The following is a 25907-nucleotide window of genomic DNA, read 5'->3' on the forward strand; positions in this document are numbered from 1 at the left end:
AAAAAAACAACATTTGCAAACAAAGGACACCACACATAAGAAATTATACATTAACATATCAGATTCAACATACTTCAAGTCACTCCAGATCCATGCTTTGAGTCATTTCAGTATTGTTGTATTTTATACTAGCATGCTACACTTTTTAATTACGTAACCGCAACCTTTCTATTAAACTTGTTTCAAAAGATCAGCAAAATTTCAAAATATTTTATTAATAATAATAATTTTAAAATATTTTCATTGACTGACAAGTTTCAGGGTTCAAGATGTTCTATATTTTGTCTTCTAAAGTCTTCCTAGACTTTGTTTTCCCTTTTCTATCTTCCAGACTTGCACACAAAATTTAAAACAGTGCTTTCCATTTTCAGAAGCAAACTGCATGTGCATTTCCATGTGTTTCAAAAGACTAAACTAGTCCTTTCCTCTACAACATACCACAGAATGCACAAACACCTAAAATAGAATCCTCATTGAGTCCTACTTTAAATACTTCACAGCTCAACTTAAGATTTTACCAGATGGTTCAAAACCCCGTGTTTTACAGACATAGTACATTCATACGTACAGTGAGGGTTTATTGGCAACAATTCAACATTAGATAAAGGTTGTTTCAACATTTCTAATCATTTTCAAGACAGTAAAACTCTCCTCTAAGGCAACACAAAGAAAATTGAGTTAATAATACAATATTTCATGCTCCTTTCAGATGTCTACATTCCTGTGTTGCTTACCAGCCGTTCCTAAGGATGCACAACTCTGTATCTTCCAGTGACTGAGATGAGGTAACCGTCAGGTGCTTCTCAGAGTCATTTCCATTCCTCTGCTTTACGCTGACCTCCAACACACGGTATCTGTTGTTCAACCCATTCTTAAGTATTGCATTACAGGAGTCAGTCACTTTCTTCTGAAAACTGAAATAACAATTTGTGAATACAAAGACATTAGACTACTTAAGAAGAAAAGAGCTAACCCACACACAAGAAGAGAACAAGCTTCAAGCATAAATCCAACTTCAACCCCCTTCAAGCTTCTAAAATGTGCATGTATATAGACAGGTAACTACAGCATGCTTTTTGAGTTTTATACAGATAGAGTATAGGAAATTCCTAATAACGTTTCCAAATTGTTTGTTTGAAAGAGGATGAAAAAACACTATTTAGACATATGAAGCATAAGGAAGAAGATAAATACTATAGGAGCTTTAATGAACATACATAGCACATAAGCTGCTCTTTATTTATTGCAGCTATTGCTTCCATTTGTTGTCTAAACACTCGCACTCATCCCAAAGCTAACTCCAACTGCGCTTCAAACCCTGAGCTTGTGAGAAAGCTCCTGCGGGGCCGCCTCCCGCGGCGGTTCGTTATTCCAGTCAGCCGCCCGCGCTTCCAATTTCAAACCTCCCGTCCCAAAGGCGCTGTGCCCCGGCCGGCTGCTACCTTTCGGCCATGAGGGGAGCCCCCGCAGCTCGGCCCGCCTGAGCCCCGCGGCGCAGTGACAGCGGCTGAAGAGGGACAGTGCGAAGGGTCCGTTCCCCAGCCCGCGCCTCACAAAATGCCGCCGCTACCGAGCCCGCCCCGCCCGCCTCCAAGAAGCCCCGCCCCCAAGCCGGCCATTGGTGGGAAGGAAGCCGCGCAGCCAATGGGATACGCCGCCTCTCAGCGGAGGCTTGAAGGCGCGAAGCGGCGCGCGGCGGCCCCCGGCCGTTGGGGGTGGGGCTGCGCTGTGAGGGAGCCCAACGGTCATCGCCGTCCCCTCATCGTCAGCCCCGCTGCTGCCCGCTCCTCCGGCACCCGTGTTGGTAATAGCAGATGAAATATACAATATTGCTTAATATGTGTTATATTTGCGATGTACTGTTCCGGGGCTGCGCTTGGAAGATACAAAATTGATGTGCAAGGATAGCATGAGAGAATGCACCGATTCATGATGAGGAATAAGGAGGAGGACTAAAAGAATGCCCAATTTGCAAGACATTTGGATAACTGGGGCCTCTCGGACCCCGGGAACTGGATCAAATCAGCCTTGCAGTTTGGACTGAGACCAAGGGCTCAGAGATCATGCGTAAGAAGAAAAGGTTAAAAAATTCAACTCTGATGAAGACATCTTACTTCATCCCGACGACCACCCGGACGACCACCAGAGAATAATACGCAAGCGCAGAAGGACTGATTATAATTAGCATATGAAGCGGGGCTAGGCGGAGCTAGGAAATGAATATGCATAGATGTGTTGTGACACCTAACGCATATGTAATATTTTAGGAGATAAAAGAGAACCGAGTGAACAAATCAGACAAAGTTAGATTTGGGCAGGCATGCCCCTAACTTCTGGCGCCTAGTAAAGCACCTTCATATAATCACTTTGTGGATTATGTGTCTTCATGAATGCTAACACCCAGGCGGTGGCTCAAAGTGAATTTCGAGGTGCTTTTCTCTCCCCCAGTGCCTATGGGAGAACCTCAACCCGGGCGTTGAACTTTTTCTGTGAGAACAACCCGCCAGTACCGGTCACTGCTGGACAGGCAGCCACACCAAGGGGCTCCGAGGTGGCACGGGCGTCACTGACAGGCAGACTTCTTTTTTTCGGTTGCAAGACCGCTAGGACTGAAGGACGCAGGTATTAGATCTACTCTTGACACATCAATATGAGCATTCTGTCATTAAAATGTCATAAATGCGATGTAATCGCAATTTGGTCTTGCATCTCTTCAGTGTAGCTGAACATTGGGAAACTATATCACCCTCCAGTCCTTCAAAGACAGATTTGGCAAGTGGTCAGGCATCCTAGCAGGAGGATCCAAGCCTGAATTTTGAAAGGTAAGATTGTACTAAAGTGAGCCCGTGTTCTTTGGTATAACCCTGACATACATGTAAAGACTACATTATATAGCTTTCCATTGCACAACCACTAATAGAAGCTTATCTGTAGTAGAATAGTTAATATGTCCATGCTATTAAATGCACAGGCACATAATTCGGAATGGTATTAAAACATTACTTTTACAGCAACTTTTACTTCATACATTTGATAGCCTTGGGTTCTGGAGACTCTTTTATGTTGCTTCTCCCTTTCACATACACTAGAGAATAAACAATGCGAAGAGAGATTGAAAATTATCATTGGAAAAAGAAGATTCAAATACATGCAAACTTTTCTGTCTAACAACTGCAAATGTCACCATCATTCATGTATAAATGCCTTAGTTACAGCAGGCAGAAATTTCCATTATAAGAAAATGGAGTTGAAGTACGGGGTTTATTTTAAAGATAGTGTTTGCCCACTGAAAACAAGCCCTCAGACTGTGATTTTCAGGAACTACTATGGATAAACCTGCATGGGATGTTGACCTGAAGGAGTCCTAAAATGGTGAGGCTTCTTTTCCTACTTTTATATCAAAGAGTATCTGAAATAGCTTGGTTAACAGAGTTTTAAAAGTATTATCCAAGACTACATAACCAATTCTTCACAGAAGGTAAGTACTTCGTTGGGTAGCACTAGCAGTTATGAGACTATTATGATTAGGATTTTAAGGAAATGTGGTTAAAAAAAGATACTGAGGCCTCTTCATTCAATAAAGTTGTCACTTGGGATAACTATCTATGCCACCAAATAAACAGAAAAACTAAACTAATCTTGGCATTGTCAAAAATGTTTTCTAACACATCTTCTCCACATTCAGGAAGCCTTTAAAAATTATTTAGAAGCAATTAAATCAGGAAAGAACCAACACACTCACTCATACACCGATTTATAATAACTTCTAAAGTTTCTAGAAAGGAAGTACTCAAACACATTTCCAATTGTTATGCTCTGATACATTTGAAGAACTAGAATAGTTTGAAAATAAAACCATATGTTAATGATCACCATGTTCCTTGAGGTTAAATTGCTGACAAACCAGTAAATTTAGAAAACCAGTGGCAGAAGGGTAGTTTAAAAATAAATTACCTCACCTTCTACAGTAGAGACAATTTAAATTGATGAACTCAAATCCAGCATTTTGACAAATGAAAAATTTGGGCCTAATGAAAAGTAATGAAAAACTCTTCCATTTTAATGGCCTACATACACAGAATGTATTTAACTATGTGTCTATTTATTAGCATTTTAAATGCATAAAATCTACGCTTCAAAGTCGTGTGGTAAAGTGGACTACCCTGGGAAATACAGCCAGTCAGATATATGAAATACAGTGCTGAGGTATTCAAAATAAATTGTGTTCTTGTAAGGAATGGTCTAGCAATTCATGTCACTAAGGGATTTGAAGGGTTAACATTGAGGCCCGGGTTTAGGTGATAAGAGAACAAAGGGATTTTTAGAGAAAAACTGCTGACTACTGCAGGGGATGTGCAGTAGTTTCTGACATCCGGCCAAGAGACTACCAAATAAGGAGGAAGGGGGAGCTGAAGGATGATTGAAGGAGGAAGACCACGAGCCTTCAGCACGAACGACCCCCAAGAGACCACCAGAGACTGATACGTAGGCACCCCTGGGAGGGCTTCGGATTCCGAAAACCAATTATAATAACCCTGTCTCTTCTAGAAGTAATAATGAATATGTATTAGCCTAGGAGCACAAAAACCAGCCGCCTTACGTAATGGGTGTGCATCTTGGTGGAGCAGAGATTCCCAGCGCACCCAGCGCTGTTTGCTTGCCTCTATTCGTTTAATAAATTGTAAACTTTGATTGCAATCCTATTTGGGACTCATTTATAACATTCTGTTTAAGAAATACCTTTTATAATAACACTTTCAGAAGAAGTTAGGTATATCTACTCGAAAGATTAGAAACAAGTCTCCTCTGTTCTAGCACTTTTTTTCATTTCATACACCTTTCTCAAGTATTGTAATGCTTTAAAATAGAATTATTAGTGCACTTTTAAATTTTATTTTGAAAACTAATGCTGAGGATACAGCACTGATTCATCCAATAGGTCTAATTTTTCATGTTCAATATCCTCCTCAATTATTCTGGGGACACTTTTTACGGCTCTTTTCCTCCCAAGAGGAAATATTCTGGATTCTGCTTTATTTTGCATAGCTACTTAACTCTTCATGACATAAATGCATACCTATTCAAGTTCCTCAGCTTCTTTCTTTTAACTAGAGTTAAGACGTAAAACTCTTTAAACACTGCAGTATTAACCTGGAAAAGAGCTGTCACTTGAGTCTCAGAACTGACGGACAAACAAGACAGCTATTTTGCTCACACAGTAGAACAATACAGGAAAAAAATGGCACACATTTTTCATAATACACACACAATGGATTTAACTCTCTGGTAAGGACTTTTAGAAATAAAAATTCACTGCAATATTGGTTAGTGTTCCTGCAAGTCAAACTAAAAATCAGACCAAAAATCTTAATTGTTGTCTCTTTTAATTAAGAATGACAATTTTATGCAGGTTTAACTACAAGGAGAAACATTCAGGCAATTTCAGAAACTTTTTTTTTTCCTGCAACACACAAAATCACACAAATATTACTTCAAAATTTTTAATAAAATAAATTCAAATACATCTTGTTCTCTGTCCATAACTGTATTGTTAAATATCAAAGAAATACATACTTTTAAGAAAACTGGGAAAAAAATGAGCCATAAAAGTTGATTTGGGATATATAACTCAAAATCCAGCTTGTCAAATTTGTCAAAATTAAGCAAATTCATTGTATCATCAACCAGTTCATTTAACAAAACCATTACCAATTCTTAAAGGACACTGCTAAAATATTTACAATAAATAAATAATTTACATCACTTAAAGCAAATGCTTTACAGTTTCCTGAATCAAGTGAATAAAATCAAAAGTACCAATGCAAATTATATATTAACCAATGGGGAAAACAATTCCTTCTACAAAAGGAATTGTAGGAGGAGAAAAATGTAATAGTCTATTGCATATCATACTTTAGAAACAATACATACACACATCTACAGATTCCCAATACAATCTTCATTTATTCCTCCCCACATCCTCCCCAAGAGGTTGAATATGGTCCAGATGCCTAAATAAGTAAATGCAGCAGCATGCACTCATGTTTGTCACCATGTTTTAAGGTAGGGACAAACCTGTTTACAAAAGCCAGTACTGTCAAGTACATAATATACTTACAGCCTTCGATAAACTAAATTGAGAACATTAAGCTCCACAGAAAAGGTACATAATGCTTTGCAAGATTAGGCCCATACTAACTGCCTTAAGATCTTTTCTAGCACTTGTCACTGTACAAGTTCCCCCTGCTTTTCTTTGTGTAGATAGAGCATTTTCTTTTTAGAATAGAATGCATGCAAATAAACTGTTTTCTGAATTGCAAGATTACAAATAATGTTCAACACTTTGTGTCATAATTTATTGAAATGTCTGAAAGGACTTTCATATGTACCTATCTGAAGATATGTGCATTGTTCTTACCATACAGAAAATTTGTACAAAAGGAAAAAAAAAAAAAGAAAAGATTGTAAAGTTGTGGTCTACTGAGTTTAGCTTCTGCAGAGCTGGCAAGTAGTTGAATATAAAAATCATTACATTTTATTCAAATTAGTTTAGTCATTTTTAAGAAGAACAGACGTCTAACTATTAGCTTAAAAAGCAATACAATCATGTATATAACTCCTGGAATGGTGATAAAGCTAAATAGCTAACAGCTTGAAACCCGTATAAAATGTGGGTGTAATTTTAAAACTGTGTAATTCTTAACATTAATCTAATGAAGGCTACAAGATCAAGTGCAAAAAATCCTTATAGCTAACTAATACTTATTATGATCTGTCTCCTGGTTTTATTCCAGAAAATTAACTACATTTTGGCAAATAAAATTGTCAGACAACAGCAGTTCCACAGTATCATATATTCAACTTCAAGTAATTTATTCACCAATATAACTTGAGGACTGATGGTGTACTTTTACCTTAAAGCTTCAAAAAATTTAGTTGAGGTGCAAGAATTGTTTCATAAGTTCATATGTGGTAAAAGCCACTGCCTGGGAAGGAATACAACGAATATAATTTAGCGATAGACCACGGTATAATCCTCTTCGTATTCCATGTTGTTGATAGACATATTTCAGTGTCTGCACCATTGTACTGGAAAAATAAGAACTTGAATCATTATTGAGTATATGCATTCAACAGGCAAAATCACTTTCTTAAACACAAGACACTTCTTTTACTTGATTCTTAAGAGATCTATCATAAAAAAAAAAAGTGACTCCATAAAGCAGAATATGACAGTCCTTTCAGGACTCAGAAGACAGTCTGAGCTTCTGCAAGACGTTTGCACACAAAGGCTGGAAATCGGAAAGAGGACAGTGCAATCCCATCTCAAGACACTTCAGTCTGAAAATAATCTGCCCTAACAGATATAGTGAGAAATTTTACACCAGAATGGACACACATTGTTTTCTATCCGGCAGGAGGCAGTTAAGAAGCACCATTTCTGTCTTACCAATGTAAATACAAAGTAACAAAAACAATATACTTTGCCCAATGCACACTTCTTGCATTAAAGGTCAGTATTTAGGTTTTGCATTCCATTCTCTTTCTTTGAGCACAGGATCATACCTGCCCTCCTAAAGTTCTACACATAAAGCTTGTTTAGCCCTGTATTCTACATCTTGCGTGCGTGTAGCCTTCTCACCTCAAGCAAAGACCTCTTTTCTCTCAAGAGAGAGACACTAATGCATGTTAAGTATAATGTTTGACCCTATTAGAAGCAGAATTTGCAGAAGGTATGCAAGGAGAAAGACTTTCCTCACATAGCTATATTGAAACTGAGTAAAGACATTACAATGCAAAGCCCTCGAGTGAAAACCTGTAAGGTGCTCAACACTCCAAGCTATTAAAGACATTACTCTTTGAGAATATCTTCAGTGTGCCTCAGAATTTCAGTAATTTTCTTGTTTTACCCTCCTGTCCTCTAAAGACATTCGTCTACTACAGGGTACAGCTCTCTACAAACACAGTCACAACACAATTGTTAAACTGGGAAACCTAATTGTAAAAGCGTTAGTTCTCGCAAACGCAGGAAGCAAAAGCTCAAGGACAAGTAACACATTTTTATTTTAATAGTATCTGGAGTAAAAATAATCAAAGAAAACAAAAAACTTATGCTGTTAATGAAAAACAAAACAGCAACTTCCATAGTAAGCAACCTCTACGGTATTTATGAAAGCTCACTGAGACTACTGCTTGTAAGATCCCACACACCAAGCAGGTGGCTCACACAGGACTCAGATACACACAATTCCACAAAATGTGAAGTAACCAAGATAAAACTTTCCTGGAGTTGAATTTGTTAGGGGAATATGAAACTCAGAATGTTTTTCAAGATGACAATTGACTTAACAGTATGATTTTAAGGATATTATGGTACTTCCACCTCTATTGGACTGAAGCATATGACTAAAAAACCTGCAGGAACCCCAACTACAATCAGTGCATGTGACATTACTGTAAGTGAAGTCAGTAAAGCAGGTCAAATAGAACAATATTATTTAACATCAACTTTTGTAACAGATTCTGCACCATTAAAGAAATGCCTTGAGACATCTCATTTCAGGAGAAGTAGGCAGTCTCTCAGGGATCCTAAGGATACTAAAGATGAGTTAGTTGAGTTAAAATATGAAATATGTATCTATTCATACAAACACAGTATTAGTAAAAACATAAAGTGTATGTGATTTTTATTTTTTTAACCCCAGTTTTTGCCCAACTGTGTGGAAACAACATATTTGATTAAAAGCATAATGAAATCAACACCACAATAACTTATTTAAAAAAAAAAAATTAAACTAAGAATTTCACATGGCTCTGACATCTCGGAACTCAGTTCCTGAAGGTGAAAAGAAAATACTTACAGGCACTTGTCAGAATCTGGAAGAACCGCTCCTAACTGCATTCGCCTACGAGTTACATCGAGAGGATATCTACAGAGGAGATATTTGAAGAGCAGTTCAACCAGATGCGTGATGACTACATGAGAATACTGTGTTGTGTTTTTTTCTTTTTTTTAACAAACAAAAAGAATACAGAAGTCCACGTGCAACCTCCAAGCTCCCTTTTCAGTGAGTCAGGAATCCGGCTTAGATTCTCAACACAGCTGAAAGTTCTCCAAAAAGGGAGACTTCCCTATACAATCAAAACCAGCATATCAGATCCTTTAAGGTATTCCATTTGGCATGAGTAAGGAAGACACATGAAGATCAGATGAGAATATAAAACAGCCTGTAAAACGCTGGAGGGAGAAGACACCTGAATCAAAAATAAAATTAACAGTTTAAAGATTAATAGAAAATGTATTTGTGACATTTGTAATGCAGTGATTTTTGATGCCACACAGGTCTATCAAATTCACTAGGTTTATGGCCAAAAGAAAATATAACAAGGACAGCATGAGAATGGAAGAAAAGAGGCAAAGTAATAATAAGGTAATGCCAAACAACAAAAGAAAAGTCTAAGATATTGTAAATTCTATGGCTTTGCAGGTTACATAATCTTAGAAATAAATTGGAATAATAAAATTCTGCAAATGATGTTCACAGTCCAGATTTCATAGTTTACCGCACAAGATTCCAGCTGATTTTAGTTTTGTCTGAATTTAATTGACTTAATGCATTTATCTTTAACCCCCCTGAGAATTAAATAGATGTTTACTAAGTGAAACAATATAGTTGCAGTGTGTCCAATTAAAAATCCTTACTACCAACTAGACTCATAAAAAAAATCATTCTCAGATAAAACACTTTTTCTATAACAAACAGCTATATAGCAAAAAACAAACAATACCCAAACTTACGATATCGTCTGAGCTATTGCTCCAGCTATGCCACCACACAGCAGATTTACATGTGTTTTCAAAACTAAGACATCGGGATTATCTAAGGAAGGCCGTCCAAGCAAGTTAGGTGCTTGAGCAAGTCCAATGCTCTTTAAGGTACCAAAGGTAAAAAATGAAAAACCTAAAAGGAAATTTAATTTTATGTACTTTCACAAAAGAGCAAAGAATTGGATGTATGTATCATCGTCATAAACAAAAAGCTGCAATTACAAAATTAAACTATTTTCCAATCCTATCAGATGTTTTCTTATGCAGAAAGAAATAGAATTGACAAATAATACTTTAAGTTTTAGAGTAACTTCTGTCCAAATTAACGTTTATAATTAATGTTAAAAGAATGCTTTAAATAAGCTAGACCACAGCTTTTAAATTACTGAATTGCTGTTAAGAGTAACCCCCTAAGATCTATTTAACTGGAAAACACTTATCATCTAGAGGTGAGTGTAGTTTAGGTAGGTAGTTCTGCTGTTTCTCCATCTCATGCCACCTACTTCAGCTTGGCTACGTATTTTTACAAAAGTCACCAGGAGATGGAGCCAACAGAGAGCCTCTAAGCCTCCACCTCTGCCCTCTCGTGGATTTACCTGTTTGAGAGAGAACCTACACGCTTTCTTATGACAAGACTGGGAAGCAGAAGAGAAAGAGAACAACTACTTTGCCTCTTTGCCTCTCAACTCCAAGTCTCCGGAAAGCTAGGGTTTGCCTGCTGAAGATGTTTTAACACACATTGATCAATTTAGATAAAAAACTACAAATGCTTCCAGTGGCCTCCCCTCTCCATTCAGTAAAACATCCTCAATTTTAACAGAAGCTAATTAAGTAGCTGTGCGAATATATCAAGCAATTTAGCAGCACGTAAAAATGGTGAAGGATTGCTGTGTTCTGTTTTTAACTTACCAGCGTATGGAGCCATTCCTACAACAGTTGGCATCAGCCCTCTGTAGAACCCACTAAAACCACCTTCCTTTGAAAGAAAAATACATGGATGTTTGTGGCAAGAAATACAACAAACGTCTTAAGCTACACATCTGTTCATACAGATTTGCACAACAGCAATCTGACTAGCATCATTTAGCAACAAGGAGCTAACAGCAAGTGCCGTTTCTTGTGCTTGAAGAATTGAGGGGACAACTGCTGGCTCCATAAATGAAGAAGGGAAAATGAAGAATCTATATCCAACATCATAACCTAGGAGATATTTCTGCATTATACATATCCCTCCTCCCCACATTTTTTGGAATCGTTACTATACGTTCTTGAAAACCAACTTCTCTCTGCTGTTTGTTTTTACCTTCCACTTATACAAGCCTTAGCTACATCTTAGCAGCCGAAGTAGAAGGAAGCATCCAGATAACTTTTTACATTAAGTTCAATGTGCACGCAATGAACTCATGTTATTTTCCACCAGCACTACTTCAATGCAGTGCAACATAATTTAAGGAGCATATTTTGCTTTGACAGGACTGAAGATTAAAAGAAAAAATACCTTTGTGTAAATCATCTTGAATGCATGGATAATTCCCATGTACTTGTGTTCCCCTTTTACTTGGAATGCCAGACGAACTCTAACCATATCAAGAGGGTAAGTACAAATCACTGCTGTAATACCTTTATTAAAAACAAAAACAAAACAAGCAAACAAAACTCACCTACACCTTATCTGGATCTAGGATTATTTTGAAAATTAGAATTTCCATTTGTAGCAGTGAATATAATAGCATATATAAATTATTTTGTTAAAGAAGCACTTAAAATTTTATCACTTATAATCAGCAAATAGCAACCTCAGCAACACACAAGGCATTTATATTTATACTCGATGTTCACTGAAGCTGCGCACGTCCACCTTGATTCTCCAAAGATTTACAGGCCTAACTGTATTCACATGAGCAATCTTCACCGTGGCCCATAAGCGTCAGCTTAATCAAGTGCCTCGGCCTTTACTGGACTGCAACCACAAAATCTAATCCTACGTTACCTACTAAATAGCACCATTTATATGTTTAATTACCAAAGAGTTGTCAGAATTCAAATGTGATTACTGGATGGAGATACATGCATTTACCTACTGCATCTGAAAATACTGAACATATTCTAATGACATTTAAAATAAAGTCAGGAGCCTACTAATGAAGAGCACTGAACTATGTTGCATCACTGCATTTTTATAGTTCCTGTTATACCAGCACTTCTGTTTTAAAACTTTGACCAAAAAAACTATTTCAAGACTTAACAAGATGCTAAAAAGAAAAGAATCTTAGCTCATAACTGGATGAATCCTACTTCAAAACTGTGTAGATAACCGACCAACTTGTCATTTTGGAAACAGACCTTCAGTACAAAGAATAACTTCTATAACAGTTACCTGAATAACAAATTCCTTTCTACCACTAGGCTTTGAGGTAAACCACTCAGTTTCTGACAAATTATTTGGAGGGGATGGTTAAAACTGCTTACTAAAATCTTCTTACTCACCAGATTATTTTCTGGTGGTGTACCACTGGCTCTTGAAAAAAAAAAAAATACTGGGAAAAGGAGAAGAAGAAAGCAAAAGCCTATTCTGCTTCCTAGCAACTGCTCTTCTTTATCTAAAGATCACCCTTAAAATTGATCCTACAGAAGATGGGCACACTTTGGAACACTGGCAGGAAATCGCCAGTTCCTCCTAAGTTTTAATACTCTGTTAATGATCTCTCTTTTGTATGTGCATCATTTTCTCCCTCTTCCATAAGAGGAGGAGAAAGCCACAAGAGGGAAGAGACGAAAGTGAAACAAGCAAAAACAGTCAGTCAGTTCCAGCAAAGATCTCTATAACTTATGTCTGGAGAGACAAAAATCAACTTCAGTTAGCTGAATTATCTGACATAAAATATCAGTGTTAGATGGGAACAGACAAAAAAAATTAACAGCATGAGAAGGCTACCCAAAAAGCTGACACTGGTCAGCTGTCAACTGAGAGCAAAGTTTGTTGTCCTGTAGCTTTTATTTTAAAAGACAAAAACACCTCTTTCAGACATTTTGAACTATTCCTCTGAACAAAAAGCAGACATCTGCCATTGATTTTTGATGCAGTCTCACCCCTAGGGTTCAAAAGTTGGAAGCTGTATAACACCAAAGCAATTTTAGAACTGTTTCCACTGACCTACATTATTAAATGCAATCCCTCAGACTGCAGCCTTTTCCTAATGGATTGCCCAAGACATCCAGACATATTGTAAAATGGATGAATTCAAGCAGTTTCAAAAAAGGGGGGAAAAAAAGAGCAAAACTTTTACAGAGCTTTCAAGTTCACAGGAAAGTTATCGTAATACAGAACATGGGCAAACTTATCCCCATTCTCATTCCACTCATGCACTAAGTATCCAGGAATATCCTCTGTACAAAGACTAGCAAACAGACCAACCCAAAGTTTGATGAATGCACTAAGTAGTCGACAAGAAGTCCAAAACCAGCACAATTCAAGAAAAAAAAAAAATCAGAGGGGACTGAAAGAAACTATGTAGTACGGTTTTAAATAGGACCCATTTTTGACTTTATCTTAAAATCCTCTAGCCATGAATTCTGGAAACAGGAAAAAAACAAAAAAACAAAAAAAAAGGATGTCCAACATTAATGGATGATAAAACCACAAAATATGCTTTCCTGAAGGAACTTGGAGAGGCACGTTACTGCTTACTGTTCATATGAGCAAAACGTATATTGGCAAAGGATTAAGATTTTCTCTGTCAGAAGAGACACTACCTTTTCTGGGAGGAATGGTGGCAGCATTGGGACACTGAAAGCCATTTTGGGGAATTCAACAAGAATACTAATCTCATCTCTACTCCCTAAATGCTATGAGTTATCAGAAGATGGACCACAACACCTTAAGACTGATTCCCTGTCCTGAGGAAGTCGTCTTTTTCAACTAACTTGAGACAGAAATCTCCGCTAAGGTTGGTTCAACAGGACAGAACTGGAAGTCTCTCCCCAGTTCAGAGATACCTATGGCAAATCCCAGCATCTTATCTGAAATAATCGTAATAAGGCAGATGTAGTTCCTCCCTCCTGTAAGGTACCACTTCTTCAAATACAGCAACTTTTTCATTGCAAATGCTGACTCAGAAGTACCTACCCCACCGAAGTCAAGGAACTGTCAGGGAAAGATCATTTCTCACTGACCAATTTTTCTTCAAGCACCTCTGACCACTCTTGGGGACAAGATACTGGGTTACACAGACTTTTACTGAGACTCAGCGTAAACGAAGCACAAGAATTAGGCCGTCCAAGCTTTCGAAGTTGACAATGAGTTTAGCTGAATAGGTATTGAACTGTCTCCCAATTTCCCTACTACTCCTCCATTTTTAATAATTTTCTCTCTTTCTCTGAAAATCAAAACTAAACATATCTAAAACAAGAACGAAGTGAAATACGTATACAAAGATCAAGTACTGCAAACATACCTGATGTACATGTTTTATCTGATTTCTACATCATGCTCTTTGTACTATATCAAAAACTACATAGACTAAATTAGTACTACCAGGTTATTCAGAGATATACATTTTGGAAAATGATACACACAAGTCACAGCCTGCAAGGAAACATACTCCTTCACTAGCATAAAGTAGATTAATTTATCAAGGAGGCATCTTCTAAAAAAACTGGGAACTATGGGAACTATACAAAGAGAGACACAGCTGATGACAAAGAACATGCATCAGACTGGTTAAAGAACTGGATAATTTACAAGTCCTAGTATGTCTAGGCCTTTAATACATAATTGTATGTCTTTCTAAATGGCACCTGAAGAAGTAAACAGCACTGATTCTTTTTAAATGTTAACTCAATTAGATAACTGTTAGTTAGATACTATTTAAAATTGAGATAGCAGTACCCTCCTACCCCCATACTGTTTTCCAATCACTTTTAGTAAAAACAAACAAACCACCACCATGCTTTCTTTCTCTATTAGTTTCACAGAACTTGTGTTTATTCTGTTAACATCCAGTCTATTTCGGCACTTTGCTCTTTTTTTTTTTTTTTGAGTTAATCAAGGGCAGGGGAGGAAATACACATTTCTGTTTTAAGCCAGATTTGTCAGTAAGAAAAATGAAAAATATTTAGATTTGCAAAGTCATTTTGTAATACAGGTGTTATTTTGTTTCCTAAACCCCACTAACATCTATGATTTCTCAATCCTCTCCCCAGCTCTGTCTTTTCTTAAAAAAAAAGTTATAAGCCATTTATCTGTTAATGAGGTGTTACAGCTGAAATTTGAATCACACAAGGCCCAGGAAATTCAGAGTTGAAGTTTCCACAGTAACTTTAACTCAACCTCCTTAAATACATGCATTACAATAGGTTTTTCTTTTCTCTCACTCCACTGCCCCCATCCTCATTGCCTTGCTTTTCCCTGTGGATATGCCTTTGATCCCGTTTATCAGTTACAAAAGCTACTCAAAAGGTTCCCACCGTTTTGAAGCTGATTTCAGGTCTGTTGACTGTTAGTAATGTTGGAAACACTGACATAAGCAAGATTTAAGTATCTGTACCACACACTGAAGTGAATGCAGACAGCTGTGTTGTCTGATGGCACAGAAGGGACAAAAAGGAATAGGAACCAAGGGCTAGCCATTTTCAATTGCATAACACTATGTTCTAGGAAACTGTGAAGACCCCTCTCCATTAACATTGAGGTGCGTGCAGCTCACTGTCTCTTTCACTCATTTAAACGTAGAAAAAAAGAGGATTATATCCCTTTATTGGTGCCAGGAAGAGACTAAGCCATGGGAGTTAAAGCCAGAAATATTGCCAATTGCTTTTAAGAGTCTTCTCTCTTTTTGCTTGCAATTCTAGAGAACTTCTAACACTCCAGACTCTGTGCCTCCTTCCTCCCCGTATCTTCTTGGCACGCTCAATACAAACCCTCCCCTCTTATCTAATATTAATGCAACCTAATAAACAAATATTAGAACTCCCCAAATGTCACACTACTACCATACTTGTGTGTTATACTCATTTCACTGCACGCCTAGGTCCAGCTCATCTACTCAGTTTTGGGGTTCTCAATACCAGACTATTGAGTGTATTGTACTTAAATGCACCACGCCAAGCATTTCATTTGATCAGGGTTTCCAGATATATTCTCTGTATATTCATCATATTTCTGTTACTCAAACTACACAAAACATTTAACTACAAGGCTGCTTAAAACTATGTCAGATGCTATTAATTTATCTACACAAAGAATTTCAGCATGTCCAACACTGACAGAGTTAACTGATTATTCAAAGTTTTTTACAGTGTCTCACAAGTCAGGTCCCTGGTCTCTGACAAGACTCCTGAAAAAACTAATAATAAAGAACTTTGGGGAAAAATATTTTTTAATGCAGTTAAAGCCAGAAAAAATAATATATTTATATATATATATATATATGTATGTATTTTTTTCACTTCTTTTAGACAAAAAGCCAGCCAAGTTCTGGAACATATCTTTCCCTTTTCTCAGATGGCATGCAAAACCAAAATGCTTTCATAAAGTCTTCCTAGTTTAACTGAAGTTAGCATAACTCATCCTTTAAAAAAAAAAAAAGAAACTACATATTAATACATAGCAACTAGTTAAGGACTGTCAATAGACTGTGTTAAGCCTCTTTTACAATGTAAAAACATGAAAAAACACCTCGATTAAAAATCTGTCCGCTATTACTTACCTTCCCCTGTTTTTATTCTTAGCTACATTTGGTTGAATGACCAGCAAAAGAAAAATGGACTTGTATAACCATATTATATACTGGCAGTTAAAAGTGGTTATTTTTCCTACTGTTATTGCACTAATTGATAACTGATTATTTTTATCGTTAACATATATGCTGTAAGGGGTATTATGACAATCCTACACTGCACGTTGAACATATAAACATTTCTGGGAAATCCAAAGAATCCACCCATTTAAACAGCTGCATTTCCCTCTATTTCTCCAGGCTTATTTTCAACCTAGTAGCAATGGCAGACAGGCTGATGAGCCAATTCTACAAAAACCTGCATCTTTACTCTCCATCCTGATGAGACTGCATTTTTCATTATTTAGAAGCCATAAGGAAAACCATAAAACCTGTGCTTTACAGCCTAGCACAGAATTCAGTGTTGGAACAAATATATTTTAAAGAATACTCTCAGTCAAACAGTTTTAACTAGGCAACTATTTGTTACCATAACCATTTACACGTATTTTTGCTTAATACAAATTTGCAGGAGTTTGACCTGAGAACACAATAAACCATCCTCTAATCAAATACTAGATTTTCAGCAAAAAGGATGTCTGAAACACAAGTACAAAACCATACCTGCCATGGATCCAGCCATTAACCGATGCACATGCCCTGAAATCCCAAGGTGCTTCTTTATTACCTACAAAATAAGGAACATTTACAATAGTTGTATATAGAAAATACAAGGAAATACATCACACCATTTACTGGCACATTAATGCAAACCCTGTAGCTGTTTATAAGAAGTTTACAACCCTACAAATTCAAACCAGACCACTTAATTACTGATAAAGGAGTTTTCTGAAAATTTATGTTGGTACCAATTTCTTATTAAAAACACCCAAGTATTAAAATACTTGTAACAAGGCAGAATGATTAGTTGAACTTATTTGTACTATTTACTTTGGACACTAGATTGTTTATTTAGTCATCTTTAATCCAGTTCAAACAAGGCAAACTGAATACTATCCCTTTCGCATGACAGAGTACAAAGGACAGTGAGCAAAATTGGAAAGTTACACATTTGTTTGAACAAGAACTTCCTAAATGACATCAAGTCCTTCAAGGAAGTTAGAAAACAGTTTTCAGACTTGCATCAAAGAACTGAGCAGTTTTAAGAAGCAGTTTTTCCTATGAAGAATCATTCATGGGATTATTTCATATATTCCTTCTTTGGGATTTTTTTTCCTCCTTTTACACACTGCTCCATCAACTATCTTGAATGTTTGTTGTCAAATAACAGATACAAGAAACTGCTATGACATTAAATGGTTTCTTGAAATTTGTGGATTCACAAATCATTTCATTATAAAGCATGGCTTGTGCTCTTTTGTTCAACACAATATAAAACAAGCATAGTGTTTTGATCAACAGCATTTATAATTACACCACAAAAAAGAACATATGAAGCTCATTACAGTTAGTTCTTTGTGTGAGCCTTCTGAAACTTCCTTTTCTGGGAGGGAAGTCACAATTTGAATCTTGCTGTCTTCAGTGAAAATCCTGCAATTTACTTCACTGGGTACTAAATCTGACCTTGCAACTATGAAATTCCTCATTGCTAACAGTAAAATTGTATTTTTCGCTATGTATAAGCTTAAAAACATAGTCATGCTAACATCTGATTTCCAAAACATGCTGTGGGGATTTATTATGAAAGACTAAATGCATTAGAGTACAAAGGAATACACAAATCACACGGGCCCCCTGAAATATGCATCTTCTCTTCCAGGTCATTTTTATCTACAGCCTGACACTGACAGTCATTTCTCAGGTCAAACATAAGAGTAATACAGCCAGACAGATTTTCAAGTTAACGTTATTCCATCCATCAGGTACTAAGAATTCCAACACAGTATAAAAAAGAATAAAAAGGTTATGTTTTGTATTTTGTTTCTACTTTCTTCACAAAGGTCTATTTTTAGCAAAATAACTAGCAGCAGACTTTAATTACCTTTATATATATATATATATGAAAAAAAACCCACACACACTGAACAATACAAAGCAACAAAAATTGTTGGGAATTTTTCCTTAAGCAGCACTGCAAACAGTTTCACTGTTGCCCTGAAATTTTTAATGGGTAGATTTGGATAAAATTAAGCAACTTTATGAAAGATGTGCAGATTAACTAGTAAGAAACGAAAGTTTCAGTGTTAGTTTTGATCACTTAAAAATCTGTATTCACTGCAGCCAGATGAAAAGAGAAAAAATAAAAGAAGAGAAAAAAATAAATTCAACTACCTTTTTATATTGGTCAAATGCCATAAATTGAATTGCGCCATATGGAAAGATTCTAATCATCATTGCCCCGTTTCCTTTATACAGCCCAAGGTAACCTTCCTTTCTGGGGACAGCACACAACGTAGAAAACACTCCTGCCACAATGCAAAAAGAGGTATTTAACAATTACACTGGAAAAAAAAAAAGTTTCAAGCAAGTACAATAGGACAGTATGCATAGAAGTAAAGTCCAACCGTGTTGCTCCTTTAACTATGGAGAGTGGAAAACCCACTTTTAATGCCAAAATGTTGCCAGAAGGAAGAGGTTTAAGGTTAAGTTTTTACCAACTTTCTCGCCTCCTATATTCAGCGAACCTCCTTCTGCATTCACATATTTCAAGCCTCATGCTTGCCTGGACTGCCACCAATCCTACTGCAAATGACAATAGCTACCCACAAAAGCTAAGACTAGCAACAGAAGGAAATAAACCTGTTGAGTTGCATTTCACTCAATTCCAAAGTCAATTAATAACAACAAAAAACCTTACAAATCTAAAATAATGGGCAAACAACCTATTGTTGTTACATGCTAAATTAGAGATTAAATGCCATTACTGAGGAAATGAAGTAAACAACTTTAAGACTCCCATTACTTCAACATTTTACACTTCCTGTCTCAAAGAAGCAGCAATCCTACTCCCTTTTGATGGGTGGTAAATAATGCAAAATCACATAAAGTTAGGGCAAAACCAACAGCTTTAGGATAAGCATATTATTAGTTATAAACAACTGCTATCAAGTTGACATTTTTTTCCCTTTTATTTTTTTTTCTTTAAAGGAATAAACCATAACAGTTGAGCAATTTTCACATGCAACTACTTAAGAAGAGGTGAACCTGAGTAAAGCTTCCACCTCTACCTTACTTGCAGGCAGAAAACAAAATGATAAACTTCCATTTAAAAATTAAACAAATGTTAATTAGCTTCTGGGGTTCTACGAATACAATAGTGTATCTATTTTTAAGAGGTTGCACTTACTATGTGCCTCTGAAAATATTTATGCCACGACTAGAATTTCTCTCTACCCTGCAATGCTGAGTTACTGTTTTTATTTCTTTCAATACACGCTCTGAGATCCAGCTGTCATGAACTCCACAGAGCAGGGACAGTAAAAACATTTAGTGAGGACTGCGATGAACCCACCCACTGGATCTCTACACATACAGGTATTCTATCCATATAATTTTCTTTTTTTTTGCCTACACGTAACAAGGACACGCATTCAAGTCAGACACGTTTCTAACAATCAGAATCGTATTTAACTCTCTAAGTGGAGAAGAATACAAAACTTAACTATGTCTAGTCTTAACTCTGCCTTATCTAGTGCCACCTATGGCACAGTACAAACCAAAGTAATAATTTAAAATATTAGTCAAACCAATTATTTCAGCTTTCCATTGTTAGAGTGAAGATTTGAATGTGTACTTATGTGACTGCATTACCAAGCTGCCACATGCTTCGTGCTTCCCTTTTTCGTACATCAAAGTTAATATACATCCGTTGAATTTTGTTGCAAGATTTATTTTTCCAGCCTTAAAAACATGATCTTTAGTCTTTAAGTTAAAAATTTTGAAGTTTCATTTCATGTAATGTTAACTAACTCGATGATTTTTTTCTGGACACCCATCTTAATTTCTGGACATAAGTTAGGACATATTTCAAGACCATATGACAAAATATCTCAAGTATTATGCACAAGAGGGCACTGTTACAGCCCCACAGCGAACGGTTCTGAACATGCTGACAATTGAGTTGACTCTCTCACCATGATGTAACACAGATGCCGAATGCAGATCACCAGCACCTTTTGCAAAGCACCAGTCCACTTTTATTTTCAATTCCCATCAATCACGCTGCTGTCAAGGAGGGTAAGTGCATGAGCCTGACAGGACTCAGCGGTCCTGATATCAGGTGGTATCACCAGCCCCTCTGCAAGGACCACCAAGCTCTGAAAAGTGCCCACTCCCACAAGCCCTGCAGGCCGGTACTGGCAGTAAACACAGTAACAGTTACCAGCAGTGACAGGTCTTACATAAATGATCCCAAGCTTTGAACCTGTGATTACCAATCTCCTGCTGACTTCAGTAAGAAGAGGATCAAGCCCCAGCTCTTACGCCTTATGGAGGATTATTCTGACATCTCAATCTCTAACTTGTCAACCAGTGCTGCAACTTAATTGTACAGGCTCAACATCTCTTGTTTAAGGGCGGTTTGGTTGGTTGGTTTCGTTTTTAAATGCTTGCAATATACGGCACAGCGACTGCCAAACGTAAATAACCTTCTGTCTGATTAGCACCTTTATCACCATTTCATCACTGAATAACTCAACAAACCTAAATGACAGACATTGCATTTCACAACAAAATTAGGCCCGCAGCCATCTTACCTAGATGTTTGTAATGGTGGTTATGAGCTTGCAGCAAGATCTTCACTCGATCCAGTGGTGCAGTGGTTGTTTTGGCACAACACCCTGCGACACCTTTCCAAGAGGAGAAAAAAAAGCCATGGGATGCCAAAGTTCTTCAAGTCAGCAGTTAAATAAAGGATTTCCTAATGCATTTTCAAACGGAGTGGGTGAGAGGAAACTTACATAGGAAGTCTAGAAGGCCCCAATTAGGGGACATCCTCTAGAAGCATGCCACAAAACCCCAGCAGCCTCACTGCCTAAGCTAGGTCTACGTGCCGCCGCAGACAAGGGCCGCCACCCGCTGAAGCCGCAGCGCTGGGCGAAGTCTTTGCCCTCGAAGGAGGGCTCCCCTCCCCTCGCACCTCCCGGAGGGAAGCACCCCTCGGACGGAGCCTTACCGCCACGGGAGCCACCTCCCGCCGCAGCTCCTGGGGGCAGGCAGCACTCGCCCCCGACCCACCTCCGGCGATGAAGGAGCGCAGCCAGTAGAAGTCACGCCGCGCCGCACCCGCACCGGCCGGCAGCGCAGCGCCGGGGCCCGCCGCCGCCGGGGAGGCCATGGGGCAGCGCGGGCACGGCCGGCGGCGGCTCGGCTCCGGGGGGCGGCTCGGTTCGGCTCGGAGCAGCCGCCGCTGCGGTGCAGGGGAGGAGCCGGAGCCGCCCGCGCCCTCCCCGCGGCCGCCACCGCGCCGGGCCCCGGCCGCCGGGCCGCGCTGCGGCGCATGCAGATGGCGTCAGAGCCGGCCGCGTCCCGCCCGAGGGGAGCACAGCAGAGGAGAGCAGAAGCGAGGCCGGCCGTGCGGGGTGCAGCCCGCGCCCCATGCGCCGCTGGGCCGGCGCTTCGAGCCCGCCGCACAACGAGCATTTAAACAGCGTCCGTCTGCGAGAGTGGCTTCGTGTTCTTGAGCGCGTCCACGCTCGAGTTTCGAAATGCATCAGAAAGGGAGGTAGACGCTGCAACGAAAAAGTTATCTTTCTTGGAATCAGAGCGATCAAAACCAGCATCGTATTTGTAGCCATCAGGAGTGTTGCGCAACTTCTTAGGCTGTCCACAGCGTCTTTGATGAATACACTGCAGAGGGCTTACCAGAAACCATTTAGAGGACAGGAGCTCAGCATGCAATGAATGCCAATGCACACATCACAGGCAAGGAGTGTACCCGAAGCCAGACATCAGCGAGCAAGTTAATGCTGTCAGCTTTTCAATACATTTTCTGCAGTTACTCACATTTCTTGCACTTTCTGCCCCATATGCATTGAGCTGAGGTGCAAGTGTTCAGAACATTCTGCTTTCAGCTTGTGTCAAACTGCATTCAACAGACTTTTTTTTTTTCCTTTAACAGAGTACATTGCTTAAAGAACAAGTTTGTTTCAGCTCTCAGTTGGTTACATGTTTGATCATTACTTATTTGGGGTGTAGCTGTTTTAACACGCATTTTTTTCCAAGAATAAAATACATAGCAGAGATATGCAGAGACTTCTCTTGCTGGGAGAATATAAAATACCCTTTACAGCAGCCAACTCAAGCCTTTTAACATTTACTAAACCAGCAATCCATAGTTTTTGTTCAGGTCACCCTGTTGAAGTCTCCAATGCAAAATCAACTATCCTATTATGAGTTATTTGAATACCCAGGTTTATAGTAACTGTTCATACAATTTTCCACAGTCAATTTGTGTTCTTTTGGGATTCTGCTCAGGAACTGAGGCTCAGTCGCACTGCTTGGACAGCCCCAATGGTAAACAATTTCTTCTATCTACTGTTTTCACCCAAGTGTTGCAATGATTCTGACAGATGAAAGTCTTCTAGAGTTTCACAGCTTGAAAAATTTGATAACCACATAAATGTCCTGTTGCTTATTTTCGACAGCGGTGAGGTATTTCAGGAAGAAACTTTGTCAGACCTTGTAATTTAGGGAAGTGTGCACCATGACCGGGTACTTTTTAGAAAAGCAGGAAGAAACTTGTATTGCAAAATTAAACAGAACATCTCCTCAGAGAAACACTACCACAATTAAATTCAGCAGTGAACTTTGTGTTTAGCCTAAAACTTTTTAAACTCTATTTACACCTTTAAATCTTAACATTCTTACTACTATGACTTCATCTTCTTACCTTGAAATGTTTATGCCCTTTGCAGAATTTTTCTGGTGACTCTCTTTTATGACCCATCCTTAAAAGTCATCAGCATTTTTAATGTCACTCAAGTTACACTCACGCCTGACACTGTCAGCCTTCCCTGGCAGATTGACCGTACAACAGGGGAAGACATGGAAGTCAAGACACTCAAGAGAACAGCTGCAAAGTGGAAGAAAAACTCAAATGGGTAGTAGGTAATTTTGTTGATAGATGTCATTACTTTCTATTTTTACACCTTTGTTGCACTGTTAAAGATGCTTGTTTTTATTAAGATGTTTCAAGCGATTATCGATTTAAACAAGTTATCAAGACAACAGTTAGGTAAACTGTTCTCATGGCAGTTGTTTCTGGAAAGATTATTTTCATTACTCTTAAAATGCTCAGGCATGCCTAGCTCTGTTTTGAGATAATCATTCAAGTTTTCATCAAGCATCACACCTCTAGGCTTTAGGGTAAGTTTTTTTTTCTTCTTTATATTTATTTCTGGTCTTTACAGGTTACTGACCTGAAGTGGTATCTGTCTAGCTGTTCATTTGCCCTAACCTGTATCCAAAGCCACCATAAGTCCTAAGCTTCTACACACAAGACTCAGGAATTTGAAGCTTTATTTTTTCTTTCTCCCATAAAGACATGGCTTGCAAACTGAAAACATCTAGGGAAGTCTTAATACCTTGCTACTACTGCATCTTGAGCTCTCTAGCACCACACAACAGTACAGATACTGCTTCCCAATGTGAACTGAGCCAGGAACCAAGGTTGACCCACAGCACAGGCTGCATCCTCACCAACAGGGTGCAGTCCTGTAGCAGGAGAAGCAGAGCTAGGTGCTAGAAACAGGCTCTTAACACATCGAAAGACAAAGCAGGTCTAGGGTCTGTTAACAGAAGTACATCGGGAACAATAGGAGATAAAATAGGACTAGAGATAAGTCTAAAAATTATCTAGTAACAAGACCCAGTGAGGAAACAAGGCTAAAGCCAGAACTAGCAACAGCCACACCTATAACATAGCTCAAACAAGAAATAGATGCCCAGGCTTGAGCTTAAATAGAGCTGCTGGGCCCATGGGCAGGGGAGGGCCCAGGTGGGGCTGGTCCGGGCCATTAAATCCTGTTGGTACAATCAGGAGCCTTATAGTCCCTACCTGTGTCTTGCCAGTGAGGTCTTTAAGGCACAGAAATATTTGATTCTCCAAAGTCATTGAGCTTGCAAACACAGTGCTGCCAAGTTTCTTTAAACTGGCCTATAATTTTCTTTCAAGTGCAGGGAAGAGGTGCAGACTTCACGCACTCTAGCGTCACTTAATAAGGCTACTGCACAAGTGCAGCAGACTTGAAGCACCCATAAATGCCAGACTGGTGCGTGAAAAGTTAGCTAGTATCTTCCCAGGCATAGTGTTTACTGCCAGACTATGTTTATTGGCCAGGCACAGCACGGTTAGTCTGCCCTCGTGCATTATACTGCTCATGCATAGTCATGTAGTGAAGTACGGGCCAAGATTTCCCAAGAAAAATGGGAAATAGGGGCAAACTACTGCCCCATTTGGTTTACAGTCTGCTCTCAAATTGCCCTTTTGAAAAGAGGGTGGCAAGCTGGGGCTGTCCTTGGAAGATTTGTTCCGTAGGCTGTGTGTAGTCTGTCAGCCACAGGTCAAGAACATCTGATAAAAAATGTTTAGATTAAATGCAATGGACCTATATAAAACTGGGGCAGAAGAGGGAATTATAGTATTATAAAATAGTATTAACACTTAAACTGTCTGTGTTTGGTACAATTCCAAATGTTACCTTACTTTCAGTGCCTATCAGGCAGGTAGATACTATCTCCAGAACCAGGGCCAAGAAAGACTAAATGAGGAAGTCATTGTCAAAACCACAATTAGAATTCAAGAGTTTCTGCATTAAACACATTATTCAAGACTTCTCTTTCAAATACTGCCAACTGACAATTCTGTGGGTGATTTATCTGATTATCTGTGTTACAAAGACATTAGCAGTGCCTGGCTTGCATTCAGGTGGGTTCGCAGGTGTAGCCCTGCAGAGGTGCAGCATGTAGCTTCCCAGGTCACGGCTGGTCTAAGAGCTGGCCCCTCATTTTCTCACCAGAGTCCGAGTCAATAAATAGGAGGGAGGCTTTGCAAGGTAGATGCTTTAACCCATGGTTTGTAATCACACAAGAAGCCAGCTCTAATGTCTCAGCATCACATTTCCATTACAAGCACCTGGCACCAGAAGTCTACATAGGACAGATCCAATCTTTCCCTTACAGAACAGTTTAGGTGTCTTTGCGGTGTAATTCCTAGGGGGTTTGGCTTGTGGAGGGCTTGACTCAGGCTTGGCAGCAGTGACCTCTAACCCTCCCTAGCCTGGACTGAGGATAGATGATCAGAGGTCTGATCCAGATGATTCTGCAGGACTGATTTTGGGCCAGCGTACCTGAACAGTTCTGTTTCCAGCATCAGGGCACTAATAGGCCTAAATGGTCCTGAT

The 25907-nt window shown here is 38.7% G+C and overlaps 2 protein-coding genes and 1 long non-coding RNA gene across 6 annotated transcripts in view; 1 reads left to right on the top strand and 2 right to left on the bottom strand.

The window, feature by feature from the left end:
• The window catches only part of DNA2 (DNA replication helicase/nuclease 2), a 19228-nt gene extending 17474 nt beyond the window's left edge, over positions 1 to 1754 (bottom strand). Inside the window, exons 1-2 of the mRNA XM_080597483.1 lie at positions 1443 to 1754; positions 735 to 914 (exon numbers count right to left, since the gene is read on the bottom strand). Of these exons, the coding sequence (XP_080453609.1) occupies positions 735 to 914; positions 1443 to 1453 (191 nt within the window). The 5' untranslated portion in view covers positions 1454 to 1754. The remainder of the gene's footprint in view (positions 1 to 734; positions 915 to 1442) is intronic.
• LOC308197308 lies at positions 1754 to 6501 on the top strand. The gene is made up of 2 exons (XR_013952792.1): positions 1754 to 2822; positions 3319 to 6501. It is a non-coding gene; the product is annotated as an uncharacterized lncRNA (long non-coding RNA).
• On the bottom strand, positions 5486 to 24416 carry SLC25A16 (solute carrier family 25 member 16). 4 transcript variants are annotated; one of them, XR_013952724.1, is made up of 9 exons: positions 21742 to 24416; positions 21261 to 21353; positions 18838 to 18971; positions 17170 to 17233; positions 11328 to 11449; positions 10739 to 10805; positions 9800 to 9962; positions 8862 to 9255; positions 5486 to 7089 (listed from the first exon to the last, which is right to left on the bottom strand). XR_013952724.1 is itself a non-coding variant. In XM_080597541.1 (9 exons), exons 1-9 carry the CDS (start codon positions 21839 to 21841, stop codon positions 6933 to 6935), a joined length of 969 nt encoding a protein of 322 aa, XP_080453667.1. In that variant the 5' UTR covers positions 21842 to 24403; the 3' UTR covers positions 5486 to 6932. The 4 variants fall into 4 exon arrangements, 3 of the variants coding, with proteins under 3 accessions (XP_080453667.1, XP_080453669.1, XP_080453668.1); XM_080597541.1 differs by having other exon boundaries at positions 8862 to 8930; positions 21742 to 24403; XM_080597543.1 differs by having other exon boundaries at positions 8862 to 8930; positions 21680 to 21873.
• Between the last annotated feature and the right edge of the window lie 1491 nt (positions 24417 to 25907).

This window comes from Anser brachyrhynchus (genome assembly GCF_964034855.1).
Source record: "Anser brachyrhynchus genome assembly, chromosome: 6".
NCBI classification, from domain to species: domain Eukaryota; kingdom Metazoa; phylum Chordata; class Aves; order Anseriformes; family Anatidae; genus Anser; species Anser brachyrhynchus.

What these genes read in the sequence shown, in the direction of transcription:
- SLC25A16 (XM_080597541.1), bottom strand. Translation starts at nt 21,841, where the DNA reads ATGGCCTCCCCGGCGGCGGCGGGCCCCGGCGCTGCGCTGCCGGCCGGT. An exon ending in AATGGCTGGATCCATGGCAG is followed by an intron (nt 11,450 to 17,169) that starts GTATGGTTTTGT and finishes TTTTTAATAAAG; the next exon opens with GTATTACAGCAGTGATTTGT. An exon ending in CCAGATTCTGACAAGTGCCT is followed by an intron (nt 7,090 to 8,861) that starts GTAAGTATTTTC and finishes TTATTTTTCCAG; the next exon opens with TACAATGGTGCAGACACTGA.